General features: G+C 45.2%; 1 protein-coding gene across 3 annotated transcripts in view; it reads left to right on the plus strand.

The window, feature by feature from the left end:
• Ttll11 (tubulin tyrosine ligase like 11) overlaps positions 1 to 22,685 on the plus strand; it is a 224,062-nt gene that overhangs the window by 174,828 nt on the left and 26,549 nt on the right. For 2 of the 3 annotated variants that reach the window (XM_020173109.2, XM_074051080.1), the window contains exons 7-8: positions 3,497 to 3,739; positions 13,193 to 13,299. In XM_020173109.2, coding sequence (XP_020028698.2) covers positions 3,497 to 3,739; positions 13,193 to 13,299 — 350 coding nt within the window. The remainder of the gene's footprint in view (positions 1 to 3,496; positions 3,740 to 13,192; positions 13,300 to 22,685) is intronic. The other variant, XM_074051079.1, reaches the window with a different exon arrangement.

Raw genomic sequence — 22,685 nt, forward strand, 5'->3', positions numbered from 1 at the left:
TACCACCCTGGATGACATGCTGATTAAATGACCCACTGTTACTAATGTCCCTGTCTACCTCAGTTTCAATTTCTTCTCTAAAATGACATCGTTATGAAGTGTTCTGGAACAAGATAGAGGTGATGGTTACACAACAATGTGAATGCCCTGACTACACTGAATTATACACATTAAAATGGTGAGATTTATGTATATTTTACATGGCAAAAAATAATAAATGACATCATTGAATAGAATGACCTCTAGAGCCACTTCTAGCTGTAACATTTGGTGCTTGGGAGAGGAAGCATATTGCCCAAGAAGGAACTCATCACCAGGCTTATTCAGGCAAATGACAGTTCGTGTGGCCACTAAGTATCTGAGAAAGAAGAGTTACTAACATGATGGTTTGGGCTTAATACAGAATATTTATACATTCCTTAGAAGCAAGCTCATGAAAACATATAAATGCCATGGGAAGGTGCTTGAGACATGCAAAAAGTGTTTAAAGGACATGTAATATTATCCTAACTGTACATACAGATATCAAAACACTAACAGTGTTTATTGTCAAATTACAGGATTGGAAATAATTTTGATTCCTTTATACATCTCTCAAAATGTCTGAAAAGAGACATTACTCTTAAAATTAAAAAAAAGAGAATTACTCTTAAAATTAAAAAATCATAAGTCTCTTTAAAATAAAAAATAAGCACTAGTATAGAATTTAGGATTTTGTAGCCCCAGTGTGAATCACGATGTTCTTTTGAATAAGAGACAGTAAAATAGGAAGAGAACTGGATTAGAAGAACTGATTCGTAATCAGCCAAAAGAAAGAGGGCTATGCCTCGCTGAGCCTTAGTTTCCCCATCTAAACAGGGATATGATCAAAGACTATGCCACAGAGTTTCGTGAAGAGCAAATGCAATCACAAAAGTGAGACAAGTCTGTTAATTGCGTTGTTCTCTGGGCTATTTTCATTGTTGCTCGATGTGTTCAAACTGTGCCTTTCCAGATCTTCCCTTTAACAAAAACTTCCTAAGTGCTAATAATATCAGCAACTGACACTTATCCAGTAATTGAAGAGCTAATTTCCGGTAAGAGTGTCACTTTCTTTTCTCATTTTTCTTCCTATAACCTGAGTGGGAAAACACTTCATCTGAAAAGTAACCACCTGACTTTTATTTACTCTCTGAAGTTCAAGGTGACGATGACAAACATTTGCTAAGGAAAAATTGCACACCCATGGGGACATATGCTTCTCCCAAGAAATCAGGTTTCTCCCTGTGAAGGAGAGAACATTTGTGTCCCCCCCCACCCCCCACCCCCACCCCATACACTGTTTCCTTCATTCTATCCTCTGACTATCCTTGCTTTGAGACTAGAGTTAAAACTTACTTGGAAGGATCTGTGAACAGATCTCCTGGGATTTCTTGTTCACACTAGGGAGATCTCTCTCCTGGAGGCTGGCTCCTTTCACTGGTATGAGGAGAGGACCTTTTGGCCAGGGCTGTCAAGCAAGGTGTTTCTCCTTTGAACTTCTTCCCCATTTATAAGGGCACATGGGATACAAAGTATCATAACTTTGATATTTTCTTTGGAGCTCACATTGCTGTTAAAAACAAACTTTTCCAATTCAACAAATTCAGTGACACATTCTCCAAGCACTTACTACAAACCAGGTCCTCTAGATGATCACAGTTGAGTCAGATGTGGCCCAGGCCCTCGATATGCTCCCAGAATAATGAGAGAGGCTGGATAGAAACCAGTGTGGTGCAGGCAGAGCTCGGAACAGGAGAGTACATCCAAGGAACAGAGCAGAGCATGGAAGAATGCCATCAGCATGGCCAAAGAGGCATCTCAGTGGGCTCTGAAAATGGGACAGAGTGTGCCAGGCAGTCAGAGCCAGGGGTAACCAGGTATGGAGACACCAAAGTGGTCCAACCTGGGGACTGATGGCATGTTTGCTTAGAAGTGGGGGCACTGACACGAGGCCATTTCATAAAGAGATGTGTAGCCAATAGCCTTGGTATTGAGCTCAGTACCATGAGACGTGATTCTAATTTCTGTGGATCAGCTTATCAGTTGGGTGGGGTTTACTGACCACGTCTAACATGCTCAGGACTCTGCACAGGAATGGACACAACAGGTGGCAGAGAGCCTCCTCTGGCCTCAGCTTTGGGCAGGAGAGCAGCCAGGGAAAGGAGCAGAGCTGCAAGTGAAAAAAGAGGTGTTAAGTGTCCAGACTTGGCCAATGGGCAGGCAGCAAGGTGGAGGGGTGGTGTTCAAGGCCCAGAAGGGAATGTTGTCCTTGACCAGGCAGGGATGGAAATGAAGAGGTCTTCGAAGAACTCAGGAGGGGCCCTGAGTGCCAGAATGAGGATTATAGACTCGGGGGTCCTAGAGAGTGTTAGCAAGTAGTGGCCCTACCAGGGCCTTAAATGAGGTCATCATGGAAGACAGATGGGATGGGCAAAGCTGGATGCAGGAGGACCTGGCACTCTAGTCAGCCCAGACAGGACAGATCAGGGGAGTTGGTTTCAGGACTAAGAAAGTAGAATGCAGAGAAAGGAGAGAGGTTAGAATTTACTCTGATTTTTCCTGCTTAGGTAACCAGCAGGTGGTGGGGACACTCAGGGGACACAGACTTGGGGTGAGGAGAAAGTGATAGGTGGGTCTGGAGATAAGAAGAACATTTCAGGGTAGAGGTGGAGGTTTGAGAGTTATTAAGTGGTAATTTTCTTGACTATCAGAATAATTTCAGAATAAAATATCCAGACTAAGGAATCACAACACTGCAATCCTTTTTTTTTGTATGTGTTCCAAATAAGAAAACAGTTAAGCCAGGAAATGTAATTGTTCCTATTCCTAGAATTGGGTAACTGATGCATCTTTGCAAATTGTTCACTGAACTGTGCCTATGGCTTTTTGCCAGCCCTCAATGAGATTTTTTTATATTTCTTAATTATTCAATTACTACCCACAAGTAGGAGTTTGAAATCAAACCCAGTCTGCTCCATAGTGTAGTATTCTCTTGAATCATGAGTACAGTAAAGGAACTTTCCCATATTGGGGGAACAGGCTGGTAGAATGGAGAAAACATATGCTTCCAGTCCTGGCTCTGCCCTGGGTTCACATCCTAGCTCTGCTATGCACTGTGCGAGCCTACGCAGGTCACTTCTCTGAGGTCAGTTTTCTGATCTGTAAAATAAATATTAAAATAATGCCCACCCCCTGAGAGCACTATAAATCTCAAGTGAAGAGCACACAAGAGAAAGTACCATATATGAATTCCTAGGGCTGGCAGAGTTGCTCAAGTACTAGAGTACCTGGCTAGCAAGAATGAGGTCCTGGGTTCAAACTCCAATCCCATCAAAAAAGCAAAAACCCTCTTATTTCAGGGGTGGGGTATATTTCAGTGGCAGAGTACTTGCCTAGCATGCACAAGATCCTGAGTTCAATCCCTAGCTCCCTGAAAAAAAATAATTAAAATAAATGAATGCCTTGTGTACTTCAGGTCTCAGCAACTCGGAAAACCAGCAGCAGGGAAGGAAGATCTGGACAGCGAGCTGACTGGTGTATCAGATGCCAACCCCGAGGCCCACCTGCCCTCCATCTGCCTCAAGCAGGTGTTCCCCAAGTATGCAAAGCAGTTCAACTACCTGCGCTTGGTGGACAGGATGGCAAATTTATTTATCCGGTTCCTGGGAATCAAGGGTACAATGAAGTTGGGACCAACTGGCTTTCGTACCTTCATACGGTGAGTGAAACCAACCTCCTCTGACTTGGCTTTGGGCAGGGTAGAATCCAGTCCCTCATCTGGGTGCTTGAATCTCCCTGACTGTTTTGGGGAGACTGTAGTACTAGATCAGTACCCCCATTTAAAGATGGATTGGTCTCAAGGCTGGCACTGGGCCTGGCACATAATAGACTCTTGTTTGTTGAATTGATGTGACAGCATTCACAACCTTAGGTTCATGGTTAAAAAAAACAATTGTGTGCTACTGTTTTAGTCTGTGTGTCATTGCATACCATAACAAAATACCTGAAGCTGAGTAACTCTGTAAGAAAAAGAGCTTTACTTAGCTCATGGTTTTAAAGATTTGAAGTCCAAGATCAGGCAGCCCCATTGGTTTGGTCTCTGGTAAGGGCTTAATGGCAGGTGGTGTCATGGTAGGAGGAAGAGCTCATATTCAGAAAGGAAGCCAGAGAACAATTCAGGAATTAGGCTCATTCTTATAACAACTCGCTCTCCCAGGAACCACCTGGGGACCCAGAAGGATTGCTACCTTCCAAAGGCATGGCCCCAATGGTCTAAGGAACTCCCACTAGGTCCCACCTCTGATCCTATAGCCTCAGCTCCGCCACACTGATGACCACGTCTCCAACGCATAAATCCTTGCGGGATGTACTCAAACCTTATCCACCCTGCAAGCAGCTTCCTTGAGCCAGGTCCTTAAACACATATTAACCAATGGCCCTTGGAATCAAACAGTCTGGAGTTCGCCCAGTGGTGCCAGGCTGGGGTTGAGCATTTACAAAGCCACGGCAGAGCAGCAAGTCACCGCTTTCCAAAGTGTCAGTTTCAAGAGAGAAAAGTTAAATAATTCAGCTGATCAATAATGTAACACATTTGTTCTAATATAAAAATAACATGGTTATATTGTAGAGTATAATACGAAATTTGCATGTATTTTAAAGATAAAACATGAAGTAACAAAGAAGTAGTATTTTTGCGGCAGCCTGCAAAGTAAGAAATTGCTTCTTGGTTTCCCCAGATTATTTATTAATTTGCCTCTTCCCCATGGGGCACTTTGGGGCAATACAGAAACATTTACTGAGACACGTTCATGTCCATCCCTGAACCTCAGTGACTTTCTCCTGTAAATGGGATTGTGTGTGTAAGATTAGTTACATTAGGACTGGAGGTGGGGCTCAAGTGGTAGAGTGCCTGCTTTGCAAGCACAAAGCCCTGAGTTCAAATCCCAGTCTTACCAAAAAATAATAATAACATTAGTTAGGATGGCACATCTAATACGTGGTAAGCAAACTATTGTTAGTTTCTTCCTACAATGTTTAAAGAAGTTCTTGAGAGAGAGAGAGAGAGAGAGAGAGAGAGAGAGAGGTAAAAGTCACACTTGCACAGGTCTAAGACAAAATAGGCCAAACTGAATGACTCTAGATCCCTTCAACAACTGTGAATTGGCTCCAACAGGGAGTTGCTGATTAGCAGTTAATTGTAGTGTATATTCCTCAAAGAAGAGTCTCCGCCAACCCTCAATGTTGCTGTCATTTTTCTTGTCATTGGTTTTTAATATTTCTACCTTGCACCTCAAAGTCACACTTTTCCCAGTTTTATTTACTAAAGCAAATAATTGAGTTAGCATTTCCGGCTAAGGCTTTTCTGCAAATAAAGTTTGTGGATTCTAACTCTAGCCTTCTGGTACTGGTAGAAGTACTGGTAAGCAGAAGAAGTACTGGCAGGAATTTCTGCCTTCTATATAAACCTGAAGATGTATTTTCAGGGTGATTTGAGAAAGAGTTTTGTGCTAATTTCAGGGGCGGGAGGGTTTGGGATAAGGGAAGACAGAGAACACAGGCTTTGGGCTCAGACAGGTCTGGCTCAGGGATTAAGTTGTATTACTTCATTGCTGGGTGGCTTCAGGCAAATGCCTTGTTTCCTCTCAGTCTCTATTCCCTTATCTGCAAAATGGGGAAACTCATTCTTGCCTTGCGCATGGTTGTTATGAGGGAATGGGATACAACATAACTCACCTGCTCAAGGTTTAGTTCATGGGAGCTGCTTATTAAATGGGGGTCTATGGCTGATCTATGCATTAAGCAATGGGAATTTTCAAGCAAGTCAGTGGGTACATGTTATGTTATGATTTGCCCAGAAAATACTATGGAGCACAATAGTCCGTGACTCACTTCAGAACTGCATTTGGTTCTCATTAATAAGATACAAATGGCTTAAAATGTGAGAATAATTTTCTCTCATATAACAGGAAACTTGGCAACAGGGGTTCTAGGGCTGGTTAATGATTCCACAATATGATCAACTGTCCCGTTGTCTATCTTTCTACCCATCCGTCCTAAGTATGTGCTTCCAGTTTCAGAGTTGCCTTATGGTCACAAAATGACTTCTCAAAATCCAGCTATCTTAATAGAGTTCTAGGCAAGAAGAAGGAAAAGGAAGGAACTGCAAAGGTCTTACCCAGATGACTCAAACCCCTTTAAAAGCTTTCCCGGAAGCCAGATCCAACAACTTCCACTTCTATCTTACTGGCCACTGCCAGTTACATGGGAAGCTGGGAAATAGAATTTTTCTAACTGTGTCTACTGCAGTCCCATCATGGTGGAAAAGAGGAGGAAGAGAGCACATAGGTAGGCAGTCCCTCCCCTTTGTGATTTTTGGGCTTTGGAACAGAGAAACAGTTTAGTGACAATGGGCCCTGGTCCTGAGGGCCCTTGAGGCACTGTGGCAGCACACAGGGACCCAAGTCAACCTGTCACCTCAGTGACCTCGAAAGCAACCTGAGGTGCTTCTCTTGCATGACCCGACCATGAACCCAGACCTTCTTGAACAAAAGCAAGTAGTTTCTGAACCCTCCCCAGCCTCTGCTCCATTGCACAGAAATCTCAAGATCAGAGAGTTGGGTTGGGTTCATGTGAACAACATCTTGGGAGCTGCAGGGAATGCAGGCTCTGTAAGGTCTCCCATCTCCACCTCTTTCTGAGTATCTAATAACCACAGGATATTCCCAGAAAAATAACAGAGCCCTCACTGCCCCAGAGGGCACTCCCAGTCTAACACAAACCACACCATAAACACAGTTCTGTGCCATCCTTTGGCAGAGTTTGGAGCAGTGACCAGAGGTCTCCTCAATGGGACTGTGATCAGAGCCCTGGAAGTAAAACTGGGGAGGCTCTGTCTGCCTGGTGGAATTGACGGAGGAACCCCCAGCCATAGGAGGCAGGGTTTGGACTGCCAAAAATGGGAATTTGCCAGGCAGTAAAGGGAAACACAATCCAGGAGACATGGAGAACCTGAAAACGGACTGCGTGCATGGCCCAGGTCTAGAGGTCAGGAAAGGTGTATCATCCAGGCTGAGTGGCCATGAGGCACTTGGGCACTGTAGAAGCAGGGTAGAATGCTTCCTTTTTACTCCTAGTAAAATTCTACTGAAGCATAGAAGAAAGAGGCAGGAAATCACACTTGATTGCCTACAGGGATGGGGTGAATGGCGGTGGGTACGGGCAAGAGGCATAAGCTTAGTGGACTGCATAAAGAAGTCTGAGAAGGGGGTCTGAGGAAGCTGAAGCATGCACACACTGTCAAAGGGAAGCACTTTGGGTTTTTCAAAAGCAAGTTAAACCCATTGATTTTTATGTAAAATCTCAGCACATGTATATAAAGGCTGGCTATTGAAAAAAATCATTTTAGCTGCTGTACAGGCTTAGTCTAAGCATGACTGTCCACAGAGGCCATGAATGGGTGAGTTTGGTACCTAGTCACCCACCTAGTACATTTTCACACAATCCTGAAGAGAAAACAGAATTACACATGGTCCGGGTAAATTTTAAGATTCCTTAAAATAAGCTCTAGGACTGGAACTGGGTGATGTCAAAAATGTCCCCACAAATCTGTCTCTATATGATAGGCTTTCTGATTTTCTATCCCTTTGTTCTTTATAGTTAAGGGCATTTGCATGAGAAACCGATTTTTGTGATGTTAGAGACAATTAGGTCCTGCAGCCATCATTCCCAATCTGTGACTGAAGCTGTCAGTGGGAGCTATGGTGACCATGAGGGTGGAGAAGGATGACTTCAGGTAGAGAACAGGCAGCTGGAGCAGCTGGAGCAGACAATGAGCCTCCCTCCCCACCCAGCAAATGACACCTAATTAAGGATGCAGGAAGAAGTAGACAGAATATTGCACAACTATTCACGGACTTTTCCTTCTAAAATATCCCAAGGATCCCCACAGCAACTTCATAATGGAAAATGATACTCACTGCTTAAAATTTACTGAGTGCACTCAGTCTTGCTCTTGCTAACACTATTCTTTTTCTCTCTTCCTCCTTTCCACTTTGGTTTAAATTTTGCTTTATTATGAATTAATGTTTATGCCATATGTTAAATTGAACCAAGTGCCCCTTCTCAGGAGCACTTTGAAAAAGACATATTTGCTCATGAGGTACATGCACCTTTCATAGCTCCCCAGCAAATGGCAGAAGTTGAACTTGGGTTTCATGTGTACTACCCACTCTTTCTTTCCAAGTTCCTTGAAGAGAATGAGAAGGAAGAAAATAATAAACAGTCCAATTGAATTTATTCTCAGTGTCCATCCCCCATAACGTGCCACATAGATCAGCAGTTTTCAGAGTGAATTATGCTAATGCCAGCCTGGCCAGCTTCTATTTCTCCTTTTCACCAAGAAATGAGAAATAATGAACCATCGTTCTCTTGTCTAGACGTAGTCTACCTAACCAGTTTTTCATGTCATTTCCTCAGGAGGCTTGTAATAGTAGCACATATTACCATGAATTAGTGCCTTTTTTTTTTCTTTCTTTTTTTAAAAAAATTGATCTTATAGTAATTGCAGGGGTGGGGAGGCTTCTCTTTCTTTGGGAAATACAAATGATCTAATTGAATCTTTAGTTTGACAGCTTTCTTTGTGGGAAGTGCATTTTTGTTATTTTTCCTTTTATTGGATTACAAATTTGGGAGCATCCAATATGATTCACTGAGGACACTTTTCCCAAACCATCAGACATCACAAGTTGACATCCATTTGCATATTCTGCCCTTTCACGGACAGCAGCCAGGGCTTCAACTGTTTGCCCAAGCCAGGTTTATTCCTAGGAAATGCAGCCGCTCCCTTGCGCCTCAAGCCTTGGCTCCACATGGGTCAGTTCCTCTTTGAAATCTCTGTTCATCGTCCTTGTGGCTTCTAATAATGGGTATCCTTTTGAATTAGAGGATTTTTTTCTCTTCCTCTTTTTCCCTTCTATTCCCTTTTATCGTAAGGAGATATTAATATGATTCCATAATGGGTAGCTGTAGGGGGTTTTATTCTCTGAGAGACAATGTGGTGCATTAGAATGTTCTAGAATAGAAGTATAAGGAGCCTTGCTTCTCCCTCTGTCATTAACTCCTCCATGACTTTGGAAATCTCTTCCATGACCAGCCCTTTCCAGTACCATGGGATTCTCCGCCTGGGATATTCATGACCTTTAAAAAGGCATACATTTTAAACCAGAGTTGCCATGTCCGCTCCCCCACCTTCACTAGGTGTTTAGTATGTGTTTTTATCTTTGTTTTTTAAATAAATATGATTATTTGTTAGCTGGTACCGTATAAAAACCGCTCGAGGTTAAAAAAGAATAAAACACGCTTCTTTTTTGCACAGAGAAGGATGGATGAACACAAAAGAAATTCTATAAGTAGGATTTTATGGAGTGGAAAAGTTGGTTCTTGAATTTCCCATGAGATGTCAGCAGTTGTTAAGAGGAAATTGGGAGGATCATTTCAAATCTTTCTATATTCAGCCTCCTAATGAACTTGAATGATTTGTGATTCTCTCCCATCACCTGTGTCCAAATTCCTTCAACTTTGAAAAACAAACAAACAAAAAACCCAAACAAATGAACAAAAAATCATTTCTTCAAACTGGCTCTACATCATAGAGAAAGGATATGAACTGTCATTTGGCACTTCCATGTAGGTGCCAGGCACTGAGCATTCTTAAAAGGGCCTTGTCTGGTGAGTAGCCCTACTCTCACAAATGAGGAAGGCTCCAATGACTTGCTCAAGGTCACAGATTCACAAGATTCAAATTCCTGGGCATTTGACGCCAAAGCTCATGTTTTCTAAGTTCACTTGTAGTCTACCCTTTGCTAGGAAATTGTCTGGCTTCTCATGTACCATGTTTCTTGGGTTTCTCTTCCAATGAAGAATTTATCCTACCACTTATGAGTCATTTGAAGAACTGCATCCCAGGGCAAGAAAGGAAACCATTCTGCATGATCAGGAGCTACGCAACCTTCATGTTTTTCCCCAGACTATGAGATCACCTATACCCCTGGCACATTTGGCTCTGCTTTGCTCACAGGGCCCAGAATATTGGCATAGTGCAGGGCAAAAAAAATAATTCTGTGTGGAGTAGATGAATGGATGAGAAAAAATCATTGCAAAGTCTTGACATCTTGATCCTTAGATTCATCCTCTGTCTGAGTCCCTTGAGAATGTTTGGTGACCACAGGGACAAATATGGGAGAACCTGTCTCCAGGTCCCCAAGCTTCCTAACAGAAGCACTCTGAAGGCTCTGACCTTATTGTCCCTGGCCTGAGACTTTGCATCTAGATTCTCGGGTGCCTCCTGCAGCCCACCTCCCCACAGCTCCCAAACCCACTCCTCTGTCTTCATGCAGAAGTGGGTATAGATCCTAGCTGTGTAATCTAGGGTGAATCGTGTCTGTTCCCCTGTGCCTCAGCTTACCCTTCATTGAAATGGGACTGGAAATAACTGCCTCATAGATTCTGAGAGATCATAGACGTGAATGGGCCTGACATATAGGTAGTGCCCCAAAAATACCTATGGAATCAAAATTCTTTTGAGGCATTTCCTTATCTCCAGCAGTCATCAGAGAGCCTCTTTCCTTGGTCCTGGTGCAGAAGTTACCATCAACTGTGTTCGCCGGCATCACTACCTTGGAAAAGGAATAAATGGAGAATTCTTTCTGGTAAATTACGGCATCTGCTAAAGGTTTGGCACTTCTATTTTCTTGCTGTCAGAAAAAAAATGACTATATGCCAGTGATCAGTTTGGTTTTCCTTCTTATACTCCATTAACCCACAGAGCAAGCCAGACATCGCTCAGTCCATCAAGGGAGCAGGTAGTCCGAAGGACACAGATATAATAATTAGAGAAATCCTGTGGTCCTTTCCTAATGAAGCTTTGGAAATTAGCACCGCAGGTTGTTCAGCTGCCTCCAGAGAGACAGGCGCATCATCCCAGCAGAATCCAATAGAGATAGCCATCTTGATGACAGGTGACGTGAAAAGCTTGGCGTCCACTGACATGTTGTTACCAGGGCTCAATAATAGTGTGCTGATGTGCTTTGAAGTCTGCCATGGTGACTTGTGATTGAAGTATAGAGCAGGAGCCCAGGAGGAAGCGAGATGAGAATTGATGGCCTGGAGAATGTGGCTGGGCAAGAGGAAAGGAAGGGAGAAGCGGGGCAAGCAGGTGAACCAGTATGTGAGAAGCACCAGCCTTATCCAGGCACTGTACTGGGCACACCACCATCACTAGGGGTGTGTCTGGTTTCGGAGAGTGGCCTCTGGGTGCCTAGTCCTGCTTGCCAATCAACACCTCACCTGTCTGGTTCCTAAGGTAGCTGTTCACACAAGGGATGATGACAAATGGGAAATCAAAGAACCAGTTTATCATTCTCTGGGGCTGTGGATGTGATATGTTTGAAAAGTTGGAAGCAGCAGTGGATATAGTTCAGCCAGCCTGACAGCTTGCCCAGACTCACTCTCAGAATTCCTGGGCAAATGCAATCCTGTCCAGGAGGGTGGTGCCCTGGACAAGCCAAGGGCTACTTCAGTCTGCACGGAGAGCCTGAGCCCTTGAACCCAAACTCTGACTATGTGCTCCATTGCTCCAAATGGGCAGTGTCACTCACTAACAGCTTATCTGGAAGGGGACTAATCAGTGCTGTGGGTCTGCCAGGTACCAAGCACCATGGGGATGTCGACCAGCTCTCACTCCCTCAACAACTCTCATAAAGGCATGGGGTGGGGGGAGAGGTTTAAGAAAATGGACCATAGTCACACAGCTAAAGGAGACATCAGAACCAAGATTTAAATCCTGCTTGCCTGATACCCAGCTCACACTCTGCCTCCCCCGCCCACCCACATTTCCAGACCAAATAAAAGCAGGAGAGGATTTTAAATCCCCCTCTGTGGCTTGGACAGGGAGCACCATGACTGATATCAGACTAAAAACCTGGTTGCTTTGGCTTCCCTGCACGTCGCAAGAGAAACATCTGAAGCTCAGAGGGACCCTCCCTCCTCCTGATGTTGCCAGGTGACTCCTGGAAAGTTAGGAACCAGCATCCCATCAAGGAGCTTCCCTCATGATGCTAGCTCAGCCCACACAAAGGGGTGTGGCCCAGCTTGTGCTGCTCTGCTCTATAAATCTGAGCCTTCCTGTGGCTGATTTTGGGCTTATGTTAAATCTTCAGGTGACAAATTAAGACAGGTAAAGAACAGAAACGTTGAGCTCCTGTCTATAGAGTGGCCTTAGGGACTCATCCCTGAGCATCTGTTGCTCGAGCCTGTTCCTCTGAGGGGCTGTCATCATTGGGTCATTTGAGCATGACACTGGCATCCATCTGGATGCTGGCAGTGGGGGCAGTGCACATGCCCAGGAACTGATCAATAGGAGGGTGGAGACACAAGCATGGAATAGTGTTTGAAATATGGAGTTCTCATTTCCCTTTCAGAGTGGGCAGGGCCTCATAGCTGTGTGAGGTCCCACTGACACTAAAGCCTGGCTTCACAGACAAGGAGGGTAAATCAGTGACCTGGGCATTTGCTTCTCAGTGATAGAGCCAGAGTTCAGCTCAAGACTTGCCATTCTGACGTCCTTGCTCTTTCTAGCCCATTATCTCCTAAGTAACCCCATGACTGAACTTATGGGAACCCACAGCCTCTGACCCCAGCCCATGTTTCCAGCCTCTTCTCCTATGTTCCCTGCCAACCTTCAGTAGCAGCTGGGCCAGGGGCATGGCCAGAACAAAGACATCATCTCAGCCAAAACATAGCAGAGACTGAGCAACGAAAACAAGGAACATTGATTTTTCACAGTCAGGAGGCTGGGAGGTCAAAGTCAAGGTGCCAGGAAATGGGAGCCTGAAGAGAGCTTACTAATGGCTGCCGTCTCCATGGATCTTCACATAGTGGAGAGCAGGCAGAGCAAGCAATATCTCTCTTGTGTCCCATCTATGAGAGTTCACCCACATGACCTAATCCACCCCAAGAGCTCCACCTCATAATACATCACCCTTGGGAGAAAGGAATTCAACCTATGCATTTTAGGGGGACACAAACTTTCAGTCCGCACAGGCCTGAAAGAAGAAAGAGAGAACAGGGCAGACTTCCATCTGGAGGTGACATGTCTGCCTCTCCATTTTGGCAGGAACTGCAAGCTGAGCAGCAGCAGTCTGTCCATGGCTGCCGTGGACATTCTCTACATCGACATTACCAGGAGGTGGAACTCCATGACCCTGGACCAGCGGGACTCAGGTACCTAATAAGTGCCTAGACAGTACCCTTGTGGCACCGAAACACACACGTTCAAGGGAGGAGGGCAGCACACTCGTCTTCTGTTCCTTCTCGTTATAGGGAAAGGAGGAAGATGATCCTGTTCATCCCAAAAATGGAGTGGCATTTAAGTTCCAGGGAACTGTGCCCTTCAAATTCTAATTCCCCATTAGCATCTTTTGGCTTTGACTCTCTCTGTATTGGGGAGACTCCCTTGACACACGTTGGCTGCACACACGCTGGCCAGACATTGGGTAGACTGGAGTGAGAAGTACTCGGTTCTTGCCTGGGAGGAACTCTCTGTAAAGTGGAGGCACATGAGTAAATGGCACTGGCATAGTGGAATGTGGGCTGGGATGTGGAGAGAAGCAAACAGACACTATCAGGCAGTTCCTTGTACCTGCCTAGAGACAGCCAAGGATTTTTGGAGAAGGGTCTACAGGATAAACTGGTAAACAGGGTGTAGATGGACACGTGAGAAGTCATAAGCCCAGTCCACCCCAACTAGTTCAGATGGGCTGGACCAAAATCAGCAGGCAGAAAGGGTGGGGATGGGTTGTGGGAAGTGCTGAATGCCACACCAAAGAATTTGACCTTGATTATGAATGCCATGGTGAAGGAGTCAATTAGGAGAATCCACCTTTGGGTGAATGTGTTTCTGATCTTTTTCCTCAGAAGGTGTTTTTCTAAAAAGGCATAATAACCATAGCTGACATTTATAAACCTCATCACAGAACTGCAAAGTCCTTTCATGCTTAGTCTATCTTTAAGTGTCCCCATGATCCAGTGCAGAGGCTATGAACCTCATTTCACAGATGAGTAAACTGCAGCTCAGGTGACCCAGCTCACACAGTGACCGTGAGCCTATAGCACCCTTGCATCCTGCTCCCCTCTCTGCTGCTGCTTCCCTGTGAAAGTGACATACAGAGGAAGGGAAGTGGGGAGGACGTCATAGAGAAGTTGAGAGATCCAGATTGGAAGTGACTGCCATTTCCTGCCAATGTCAGCTTAAAAGTCTTGCCAACTCCTAATCTTGTTCTCTTATCTGTTAAATGACACCAACACACCTGTTCTCTGAGGTGGCCCTGAGGTCTCATGTGCCAGTGGAGACCTCAAAGCTTTTGGGGTCCTCACTGCCTTTGTAAGGCATTTACTTTTCTTTCTTTTTTTTTTCGTGGTAGTGGGGTTTGAACTCAAGTTCTCTTGCTTGCTAGACAGGTGCTCTACCAGTTGAGCCATGCTCCCCAGATCTTTATTATTTCCTTATTTTCCAATAGAGTCATTTATGCCCAGGCCAGTCTGGACCTTGAGCCTCCTATTTACACTTCCCATGTAACTGGGATGACAGACATGCATCCCATTTTATTGATTGACATGTTGTCTTGAGAACTTTTGCCCAGGTTTGGTCTAAACTGTCATCCTCCCAATACTCAGCTTCTGGAGCTGCTGATCTTATTTGTGGACATCACTTGGGGAGAATACTAGGGGAAGACTGTCTGACTGAAGGTGCTGCCCCTGGCAGATCCTGCCCCATGCTCATGTGGACTAGAAACCCTGATCATGGGAACACAGCAGGCCCTTTCTGCAGGGCACTGATGCTCAGAAACCCTTTGCTTTGGGTACCACTGTTTGGTAATGATGCTACCAGCTGCTAGCTGTCCATTTCCTACACACCAAGTACACTGCCAGGCATATCACATGCATAGCACTGGCTAAAATTCTCCTGGAGACAGACATGATTATGTTTATAGTTCTGAGAAGGAAACTGAGGCTCAGAGGCATGGCTGGGGAATAAGACTCAAATACCAACCCACCTGGGCTCCCCTTCTAGATTGCTTTCTCTTACTAATTGGTCCTGGAGTAAGATGACCACAGAGCTCCCTGATGCTCCACTTTCTTTAACTCAAAAGCAAAAGTCAGAGAATTCCAGCAGTCATTGGATCAACAAGGTGAGCGTTCCTGTCGCATCTCTGCAGTTGGCAGCTCTCTTACAGCTACAGCCTCCCCTGGCAACAGGGGAGGCGTGAGATGGAGAGCCTGTAGAACAAGCAGGCAGATTAATTATCATTTCGAGGACTGAGCAAGCTCATGTGACAGTTGAGCGGCATCACTTTTTGCTGACGCCTTCAGAAAGTGAAGAAGTGTTTGCTCTGTGAGCTGAATGCGGGACGTTGTCACAGGCTCCTGTGGAGGGGCCAGATGAGGGGGTGGGGGTGGCAGTGGAATTATTAAATATTGAAATTGATCAGGAGTAGCAGCAGGAAGCTATTTATCATGTTTTATTGCTTCAAACTAGCATTACCATCTGGCCCATTGTTAATTCCAAGTACCTTCCCATGTTTTGTTTGCCTCTTGAACTGCACCGTGTACACAGAGTCCACAGGGGCCTTCGGTAATACCAGCTCAAGTGAGGGCTTCTGGGGTCTGCCAGGGTCTCTCCACTCTGCTAACCAAGCTAAGGAAATGAAAAAAATATTTATTTTTTAGCACAAACAAATCTGGGCCTGGGATGCACCAGGCTTTTCGCATCTCTCCTCCCTGAATGTGTGGAGTAGTTATTACAGAGAATTTTGGGAAGATCTCATATGTACACACATGGTTGCTAGCTCTCACGCCAGGCTTTTGAGGTGCATGATGGTGCTTCATGTTACCAATGAGGATCCTGAGGTCCCAAGAGCAAAAGTGACCCGTCTACAGTCTCACAGCTATTAAGTAGCAAAAGCAACATTTGAACATCCTGTCACTTGGCTTCGGGTGCTGTCCACAATCTTGGGCCAAACCAGAACGTGCTTGTTCACCTGAGTAACAGTAAGGGAAGGGACTTATGAGGCAAGAGTAGGAGGGGATACAGAGGCAGAGAGGTGAGCTGACAATAAAACCCTATACATTTCAGAGCTGGAAGACAGGCTTTTGAATGCTGTCACAGCAAAGGTATGATGAGTGTTTAATTACCCTTATTTGATGATTACATAATGTATAAATGTATAAAAACACCACACTGTACCCTATCAATATGTACAAATATTATGCATCGACAAAATAATTTTTTTTAAGTCAGCTCATCAGGACCTGCTGGGGGTATAGAATTACACAGTGTGTGTTGGAATGGGGGTGCTTATCTACACTCCCGTCTCCCCTTTCCTCATCCTCAGAGCATATTTCCATTACTACCAAAAGGAAATACCAGGGCCTGGGGGTTTAGGAAGCAAACTGGGCAATAAAGACAGGAATGGTAGTCTCTCTTTGCCCCTGATCACAGGGCCTTGCTGTCTCACAGATGGTGCCAGTCAGGGCCTAATTCTTGCCTTTGTCAAGGCTGATCCAGTAAATAAGGGGCATCGGGAGCCAGCCACCTTCTGAGGACCATTCAAGAAGCACCTGGAGAGCAGCGGAGGAAATCTGTGCTTGGTGGTGCTTCTTGCTTTTGGCAAGCAACAGAAGAAAGACGACTCTTTCCTCTCCCCCATCCCTCCCCTCCCTCCCAGTTAAATACTGGGCAGAGGTGTGGGTGTGCATAAAGGAAGACCTATCCCAGAGCTGCTATGAGTTGACAAGAAAGAAGCCTTTAGGGCTGGTCATGGGGCTTGGTGGTAGAACCCATGCTTAGCATGCAGGAGGCCCTAGGTTCGATGCCTAGCATGAAAAACAGAAGAAGGAAGTCTTTGGAGAGTGATATAACATGAAACTCATTCTCGTTCATTCATTCAACACACAGGTAATGAACACGTCATCCAATACTGGGCCCTGTGGAGATATAAAAACAAATAACTTACAGATCCTAACCTCTTAAGAAAAATCATAATAGAGACCATTTACTGAACATGTACTGTGTGACAGAAGACAGAATGTTTGTTGTGAATTACCTCATTTAACTTTCACACAGTCTTGTAAGGGTTGTAATGCCCATTGATGAGGTGCTGGCGGAGTGGCTCAAGTGGTGAAGTGGTAGAGCTGCCTAGCAAGTGTGAGGCCATGAGTTCAAACCCCAGTACTGCAAATATATAAATAAATAAATAAAAAGAACAAATAGATGAGAAACCTTATAGAGGTGAAATTAAACAGAGAGTCAATGCCTTACAGCAGGGACCTGGTTTCTTAGAAACAGTCTGGTTTCTAAGTCCAAAGCCCATTTCCCTTTGCATTATAGCCATTGTCTCTCAGTCACACAAATAATTGCGTGCACATTTGACAATCATACTAGGGTATGACCAGAGCTATCCAGAGGAAGCAACAGAGGAGGAGTGCTGTGAGGGTTAAAAGAGAAACCCCTCACACAGCACTTAGCACAGTGTGTGATCCAGAAAAGGCACCAACTCTGTGTTCTGAGTCCTTGGAGGCCTAGCACCAGCCTAAAAGCATCTTGCCAAGGGCCAGGTGAATGATGAATGGACAATGCCAAAATAAAAGCTGCCACATCTTCAAAGCAGGAAATTCTGAATCTGAGCTCCCCATTGTATGGTTGAGGTGGCCTCACTGACGGTCTCCCTTCCTGCCCCTGAATGCCCGGTGTATAACTCCAACCCATTTGGACAGGATTGTTGCTTACTCTCAGCACCTGCCATGTCAAATTGCTAATGCATCCTCCACTTCACCAAAGCTGGCCGTGATCTACTTTTTGCCCTAAGGCAAAGGGGTAACCAGATTGCTGATGCTCGAGCCACTGTGAGCAAAGATAACCTGCGTGAGAGAACCTTGCTACTGAAATGGAGACTATTGGTGCTGAAGATAGATGAATGAGGAAAAAACTCAAAACTACTAAAAAAGCAAAAAACAGGCACACGACAAAATCCAGACTTCAACCCATCCCTTTAAACAGCCATGTGTTTGTTTTGTTTTCTGTTGGACCTCAGGTGTGTAGAATTGTATTAAACAGCATCATTGGTTTATGAGATATTTCCATCATGGTCTGTGCCCAGCCTGCTTTTATGTTAACTTTTTTTAATTAGTTATTTTTAATAATGGAATAAACATCCATAAACTCACCACCCAAAACCAAAGCTAAGGCTCAACAATAACCTACACCTGACACGTGGCTCAACCCCCTGCCCTCTCCCCTCATCTCCCTACCCAGGGAGTCCTCATAGGCACCCAGTGTTCGTCCTCCTCTAAATAGGCCTGTTTCTGTCTTTCTAGAATGTCAAAGACTGTTTGGGAGCTTGATGGAATTTAGTAATATGCATCTCACATTCTCCAGCATGCCAATGTAATTGTCATTTTTTTTTAAGTTAAGGATTTTAATTTCCAATTCTAGAATTTCCAGCACAATGTAGAAATCTAAATGAGGGTGTTATCAGCAAAACTGGGGTGTCGTAGTCCTCTCCTGGGCCAGAACCAAACGAGGAAATAAATTTGACTTTGGAGATGCAGTGATTTCATGTAAATTGTACTCACGATTTCTTCTTATCAAGGAGACTTTGCTCTCAACTCCTTCCAGACTGGAATCACACATCTTAGTGGGGAGAGATGAGGACAGCATCAAAATCAGGCAATAAGAGGCTCTGTCACTGGTGTCAGCTAGGAGAGACATACAGTTCACCTACAAAGGGAACACTTGAGCCCAGCACCTGAGCCTTCATTCCCTTTGCAACCAGATGTTTTCCTGTTTTAAGAAAGAAGCTATGCTGGAAGTGGTGGTGCACACCTGTGATCTCAGCATTCAGAAGCCTGAGGCAGGAGGATTTCAAGTTCGAGGCCAACCTGGGCTACGTAGCAAGGTCTGCCTCAATTAAAAAAAAAAAAAAAAAAAAGGAAAGAAAGAAGCTAAAGTTTCCAGTTCAACACACACACCTTACTTGGAGAGGGAAATCTAAGAATGTAGAGTTTAATGCTTGCACTCCTAAGCCACATTCCCCCATCCTGGGGCTGCCTTGGTTGAACAGGAATCTACTCACAGACACAAGCTCTGGATTTGGACAAACCTGGCTTTAAACTGAGGCTTGATAACTTGCTAGCTAGGAGGTCTCAAGCAAGCTGCATAACCTCCTTCAGGCCCCCTGACCATCATCTGGGAAGTGGAGATGGTCATGGTGCTTGTTTCACAAAAACATGGAAGAAACGCAACAAAGCATGTGAAGTGCTCAGAACAGAGTCCGCCCTGTGCTCAGCAAACTGGGTTGTCAAACTGTGGTCACCATGGCTCTCCCTACATACCTTTCTCTGGAATCTGCACCTGTCAGGTTTCTGCAGGTGACGGGGACAGTACAGGAAGAAGGGGCTGCATCATAGTCTAGCAAGAGGGGTAGAACATGGTTGCAATGACTGTCCCTTGGTGCCTTACAGAACCCAGGTCTCCTCATTCTTCTGTCTCCTGTTTGTCTTATACTGCACCATTGGTTGCTTGGCTGGAAGAACAGCCCATGCAGTGGGGGTGTTCCCTGCCTTTGAACATGGCAAATACCAGCTGACACTGGGAACCATCTTTCAACTCAGAACCACCACCCACAGTGATTGGTCTCACGAGTCCAAGTGCAAGGAAAAACATCTGAGTGATGAGGTCTCTCAGAATGAACCCCTGACACTCTGTGGCCACCTGCTCCATCACCAGCTTCTCACTTTCTCACTCCAGCCAGAGTGCTGGCTGCCTCAGAGATCCTCCATCTGGGCCCTTGCCTCTGCTAGAGACCCCTTCCTTCATGTCCTGTGGCCTCCTCAAGGAGTCATCCTTGGGCCCCAGGCTGGGCTCCAACAGCCAGCACTGCCTGATCATAGCACCTGTTAAATACTAGAACAAGTGTGTAACTTCTGCCCTCAGGACAGACTAGTCACCAGAGCTCTTCCTCCCTGCGAGGCCTGGCACTGTGCTTGATGCACAGTAGGTGCTCCATACACTCGTGTCAGATGGACCAGGCGCTAGACTATGGCAGCCAGCTGATTCTGTGAGTGTCTGAGTCTTGTTACTGTCTCTCACCAAATTTCCTCAGCCGACTTATGCAAATCATCTGACGCCTATACTTTCATCAGCTGGAGCCAGCCCCAACTGAAATGTATTTGGTTGATGATGTACTGAAATATTTTAAAGTATTTTTACTTGGAATGCTTAGCGAGGCCTCCCTTATCCATTTACATGGGTGGCACCACCCATTGGAAGATGGGGGCTACGGAGAGCTAGGCTGGTCTTACACAGTGCCTCGTGGAGGTATCTGGCACTGACAGTGTTCTTCAGCCTTGAAATTATCTCAAAGTCAGATGGACCTATCTGGATGTGTGCCCGACACGATTATGGCATCAGAATTATTTTTAATAAAAGCAAGTGAGCCAAAAGAAATGCCAGCCCACCTTTTCCCTGGCCCAGACACTGGTCTTGGAGGTCTGCAAAATGTAGGCTGTGTTCTGTGAGATGCCCTTGCCTGGGAGGTGATGTGTGCTATACTCACTGCCCTCAGGCCAGGTGAGTGCTTGGCCTTCCTCATCCTCGGTCACCTGGAGTAGAGAAAACAGGGCCTCTCCCGCTGTCTGTCCCCTTCTCCACCTAGAAATAGACAGAAGAGAGAAAAGTAGACTTCTTTTTCCTGGCACCTCCCTGCCCCTTGCACTTGCTGCTCACTGTCCCCAGCACTCAGTGAGTGTCGTGGGAGAAATTGGTGCCTGAGTCAGGCTGGGTTCCACACCTGACTGTCAGGAGCCCTGAGAGGAAGAACTTCACCTCTAGGGCCTCAGTGGCCTCTGAAATGGGGCCGTGACAGCCACCTCGACTTATTCTAAGAGTTTAGTAAGGAAATCTGTTCCTGGCTCCCAATGGTGGCACCTTTTTCCTTCCTTCGACCAGCATCATCATTTCTGATGTGCGTGCTTTACAGATTACAAAACAGTTTCCAAGCTCTCTTGTTCACTGACTGCACCTACTTCCAGGGAGCGCAGTCTTTTCACGGCCCCGGTTACAGAGGAGGAAATCCAGGCTCGGGGATAAAGGGACAGTTCACAAGGGCCATGAGGGGCAGAACAGGAAGCTGCCCCCAAGTCTCGGTTCTGGGCTGCCTCTTGCAGCGACAGCACTCACAAGCTCATGAGGCCGTGAGAACTATGGCAGTCCCAAAACATCTGCAGCCCCGGATTGGGGGAACTGTGTTTGATGAGACAGTCTGGTCCCTGATCTTGGCATAGGGTGGTGATAATGACAACAGAGGCATCCAGAAAGCCCTGCAGCTGTGAGGGCTCTGTCGCAAGCCACTCTCACCTGTTCCTTACCAGCCACAGAGAGTCAGGAGAATGTGTCACAGGCGTGACTGCAATAAAGAACCTCACTGAACACTCCCAATTGATCTGCAGGAGGAGTTTCTCTTGCCTTTTTTTTTTTTTTAAAGCTGAAAAAATAAGCATTAGAAAGCCTGGGGGACAGCTTTCTCCAGCGGCACACAACTAGAGTGTGGTACAGTTTGGACCCCGAACCAGGTCTCCTAACTCAAGCTTCCACAGCAGGCGGTTCAAACAAGACTGCCGGCCATTGACACACATTCGAGCCACATGTATCAAGCATCTAACACAGGCCAGAGCTCTATAAGCACTTTTTAAAAAATCAGTAGGCTTTATTTTTTTTAGAACATAAAGCAGAAAATACATAGAATATACTCCCCTACCCCCATACACAGTTTCACCTAAAATGCCATCTTGTGTTATTGTGGTACATTTATTACAATTAATGAATATTTGAATATTATTATTGACTAAAGTGCATAGTTTACATTAAAGTTCAATCTGTGTTGTACAGTTCAATGGGTTTTGACAGAGGGCATACTGACATGTATCAGCCATTACAGAGTCAGAGTTCTTTCGTTGCCCTAAAATTCCCTGTGCTCTATCTGTTCATCCTCACGAACCCCCAGAAACCACTGGTCTTTTTACTCTCTAGAGTTTTGTCTTTTCCAGAGTGTTATATAAGTGTTGGTATCATATAGAATCCAGCCTTTTCAAACTGGCTTCTTTCACTTAGCAATATTCACTTAAGTTCTTCTATGTCTTTTTATGACTTGATACTTCATTTCTTTTTGTCTCTGAATAATTGCCCATTGAGTGAGTACACCACAATTTGTTAGTCTGTTCACTTACTGAAGGGTGACTTGGTTGCTTCTGAGTTTGGCAATCATAAATAAAACTGCTATAAATGTTCATGAGGTGGTTTTGTGTGGACATTAGTTTTCAGCATGGTTAGGCAAATAACCAGGAATATGATTGTTGGATTGTATGGTGTGATACTTAATTTTAGGTGTCAACCTGACTGGACTAAAGCATTAATTCTGGATGTGTCTGTGAAGTGTTTCCAGAGGAGTCTGGCCTGCAAGTTGGTGGAATGAGTGGGGGAAGATCTGCCCTTAATGTGAGCAAGCACCATCCAATCAGCTGAGGGCCCAGAGACAGAGGAAAGATGATTTCCT

The sequence above is a fragment of the Castor canadensis genome, chromosome 13 (genome assembly GCF_047511655.1).
Source record: "Castor canadensis chromosome 13, mCasCan1.hap1v2, whole genome shotgun sequence".
NCBI classification, from domain to species: Eukaryota; Metazoa; Chordata; class Mammalia; order Rodentia; family Castoridae; genus Castor; species Castor canadensis.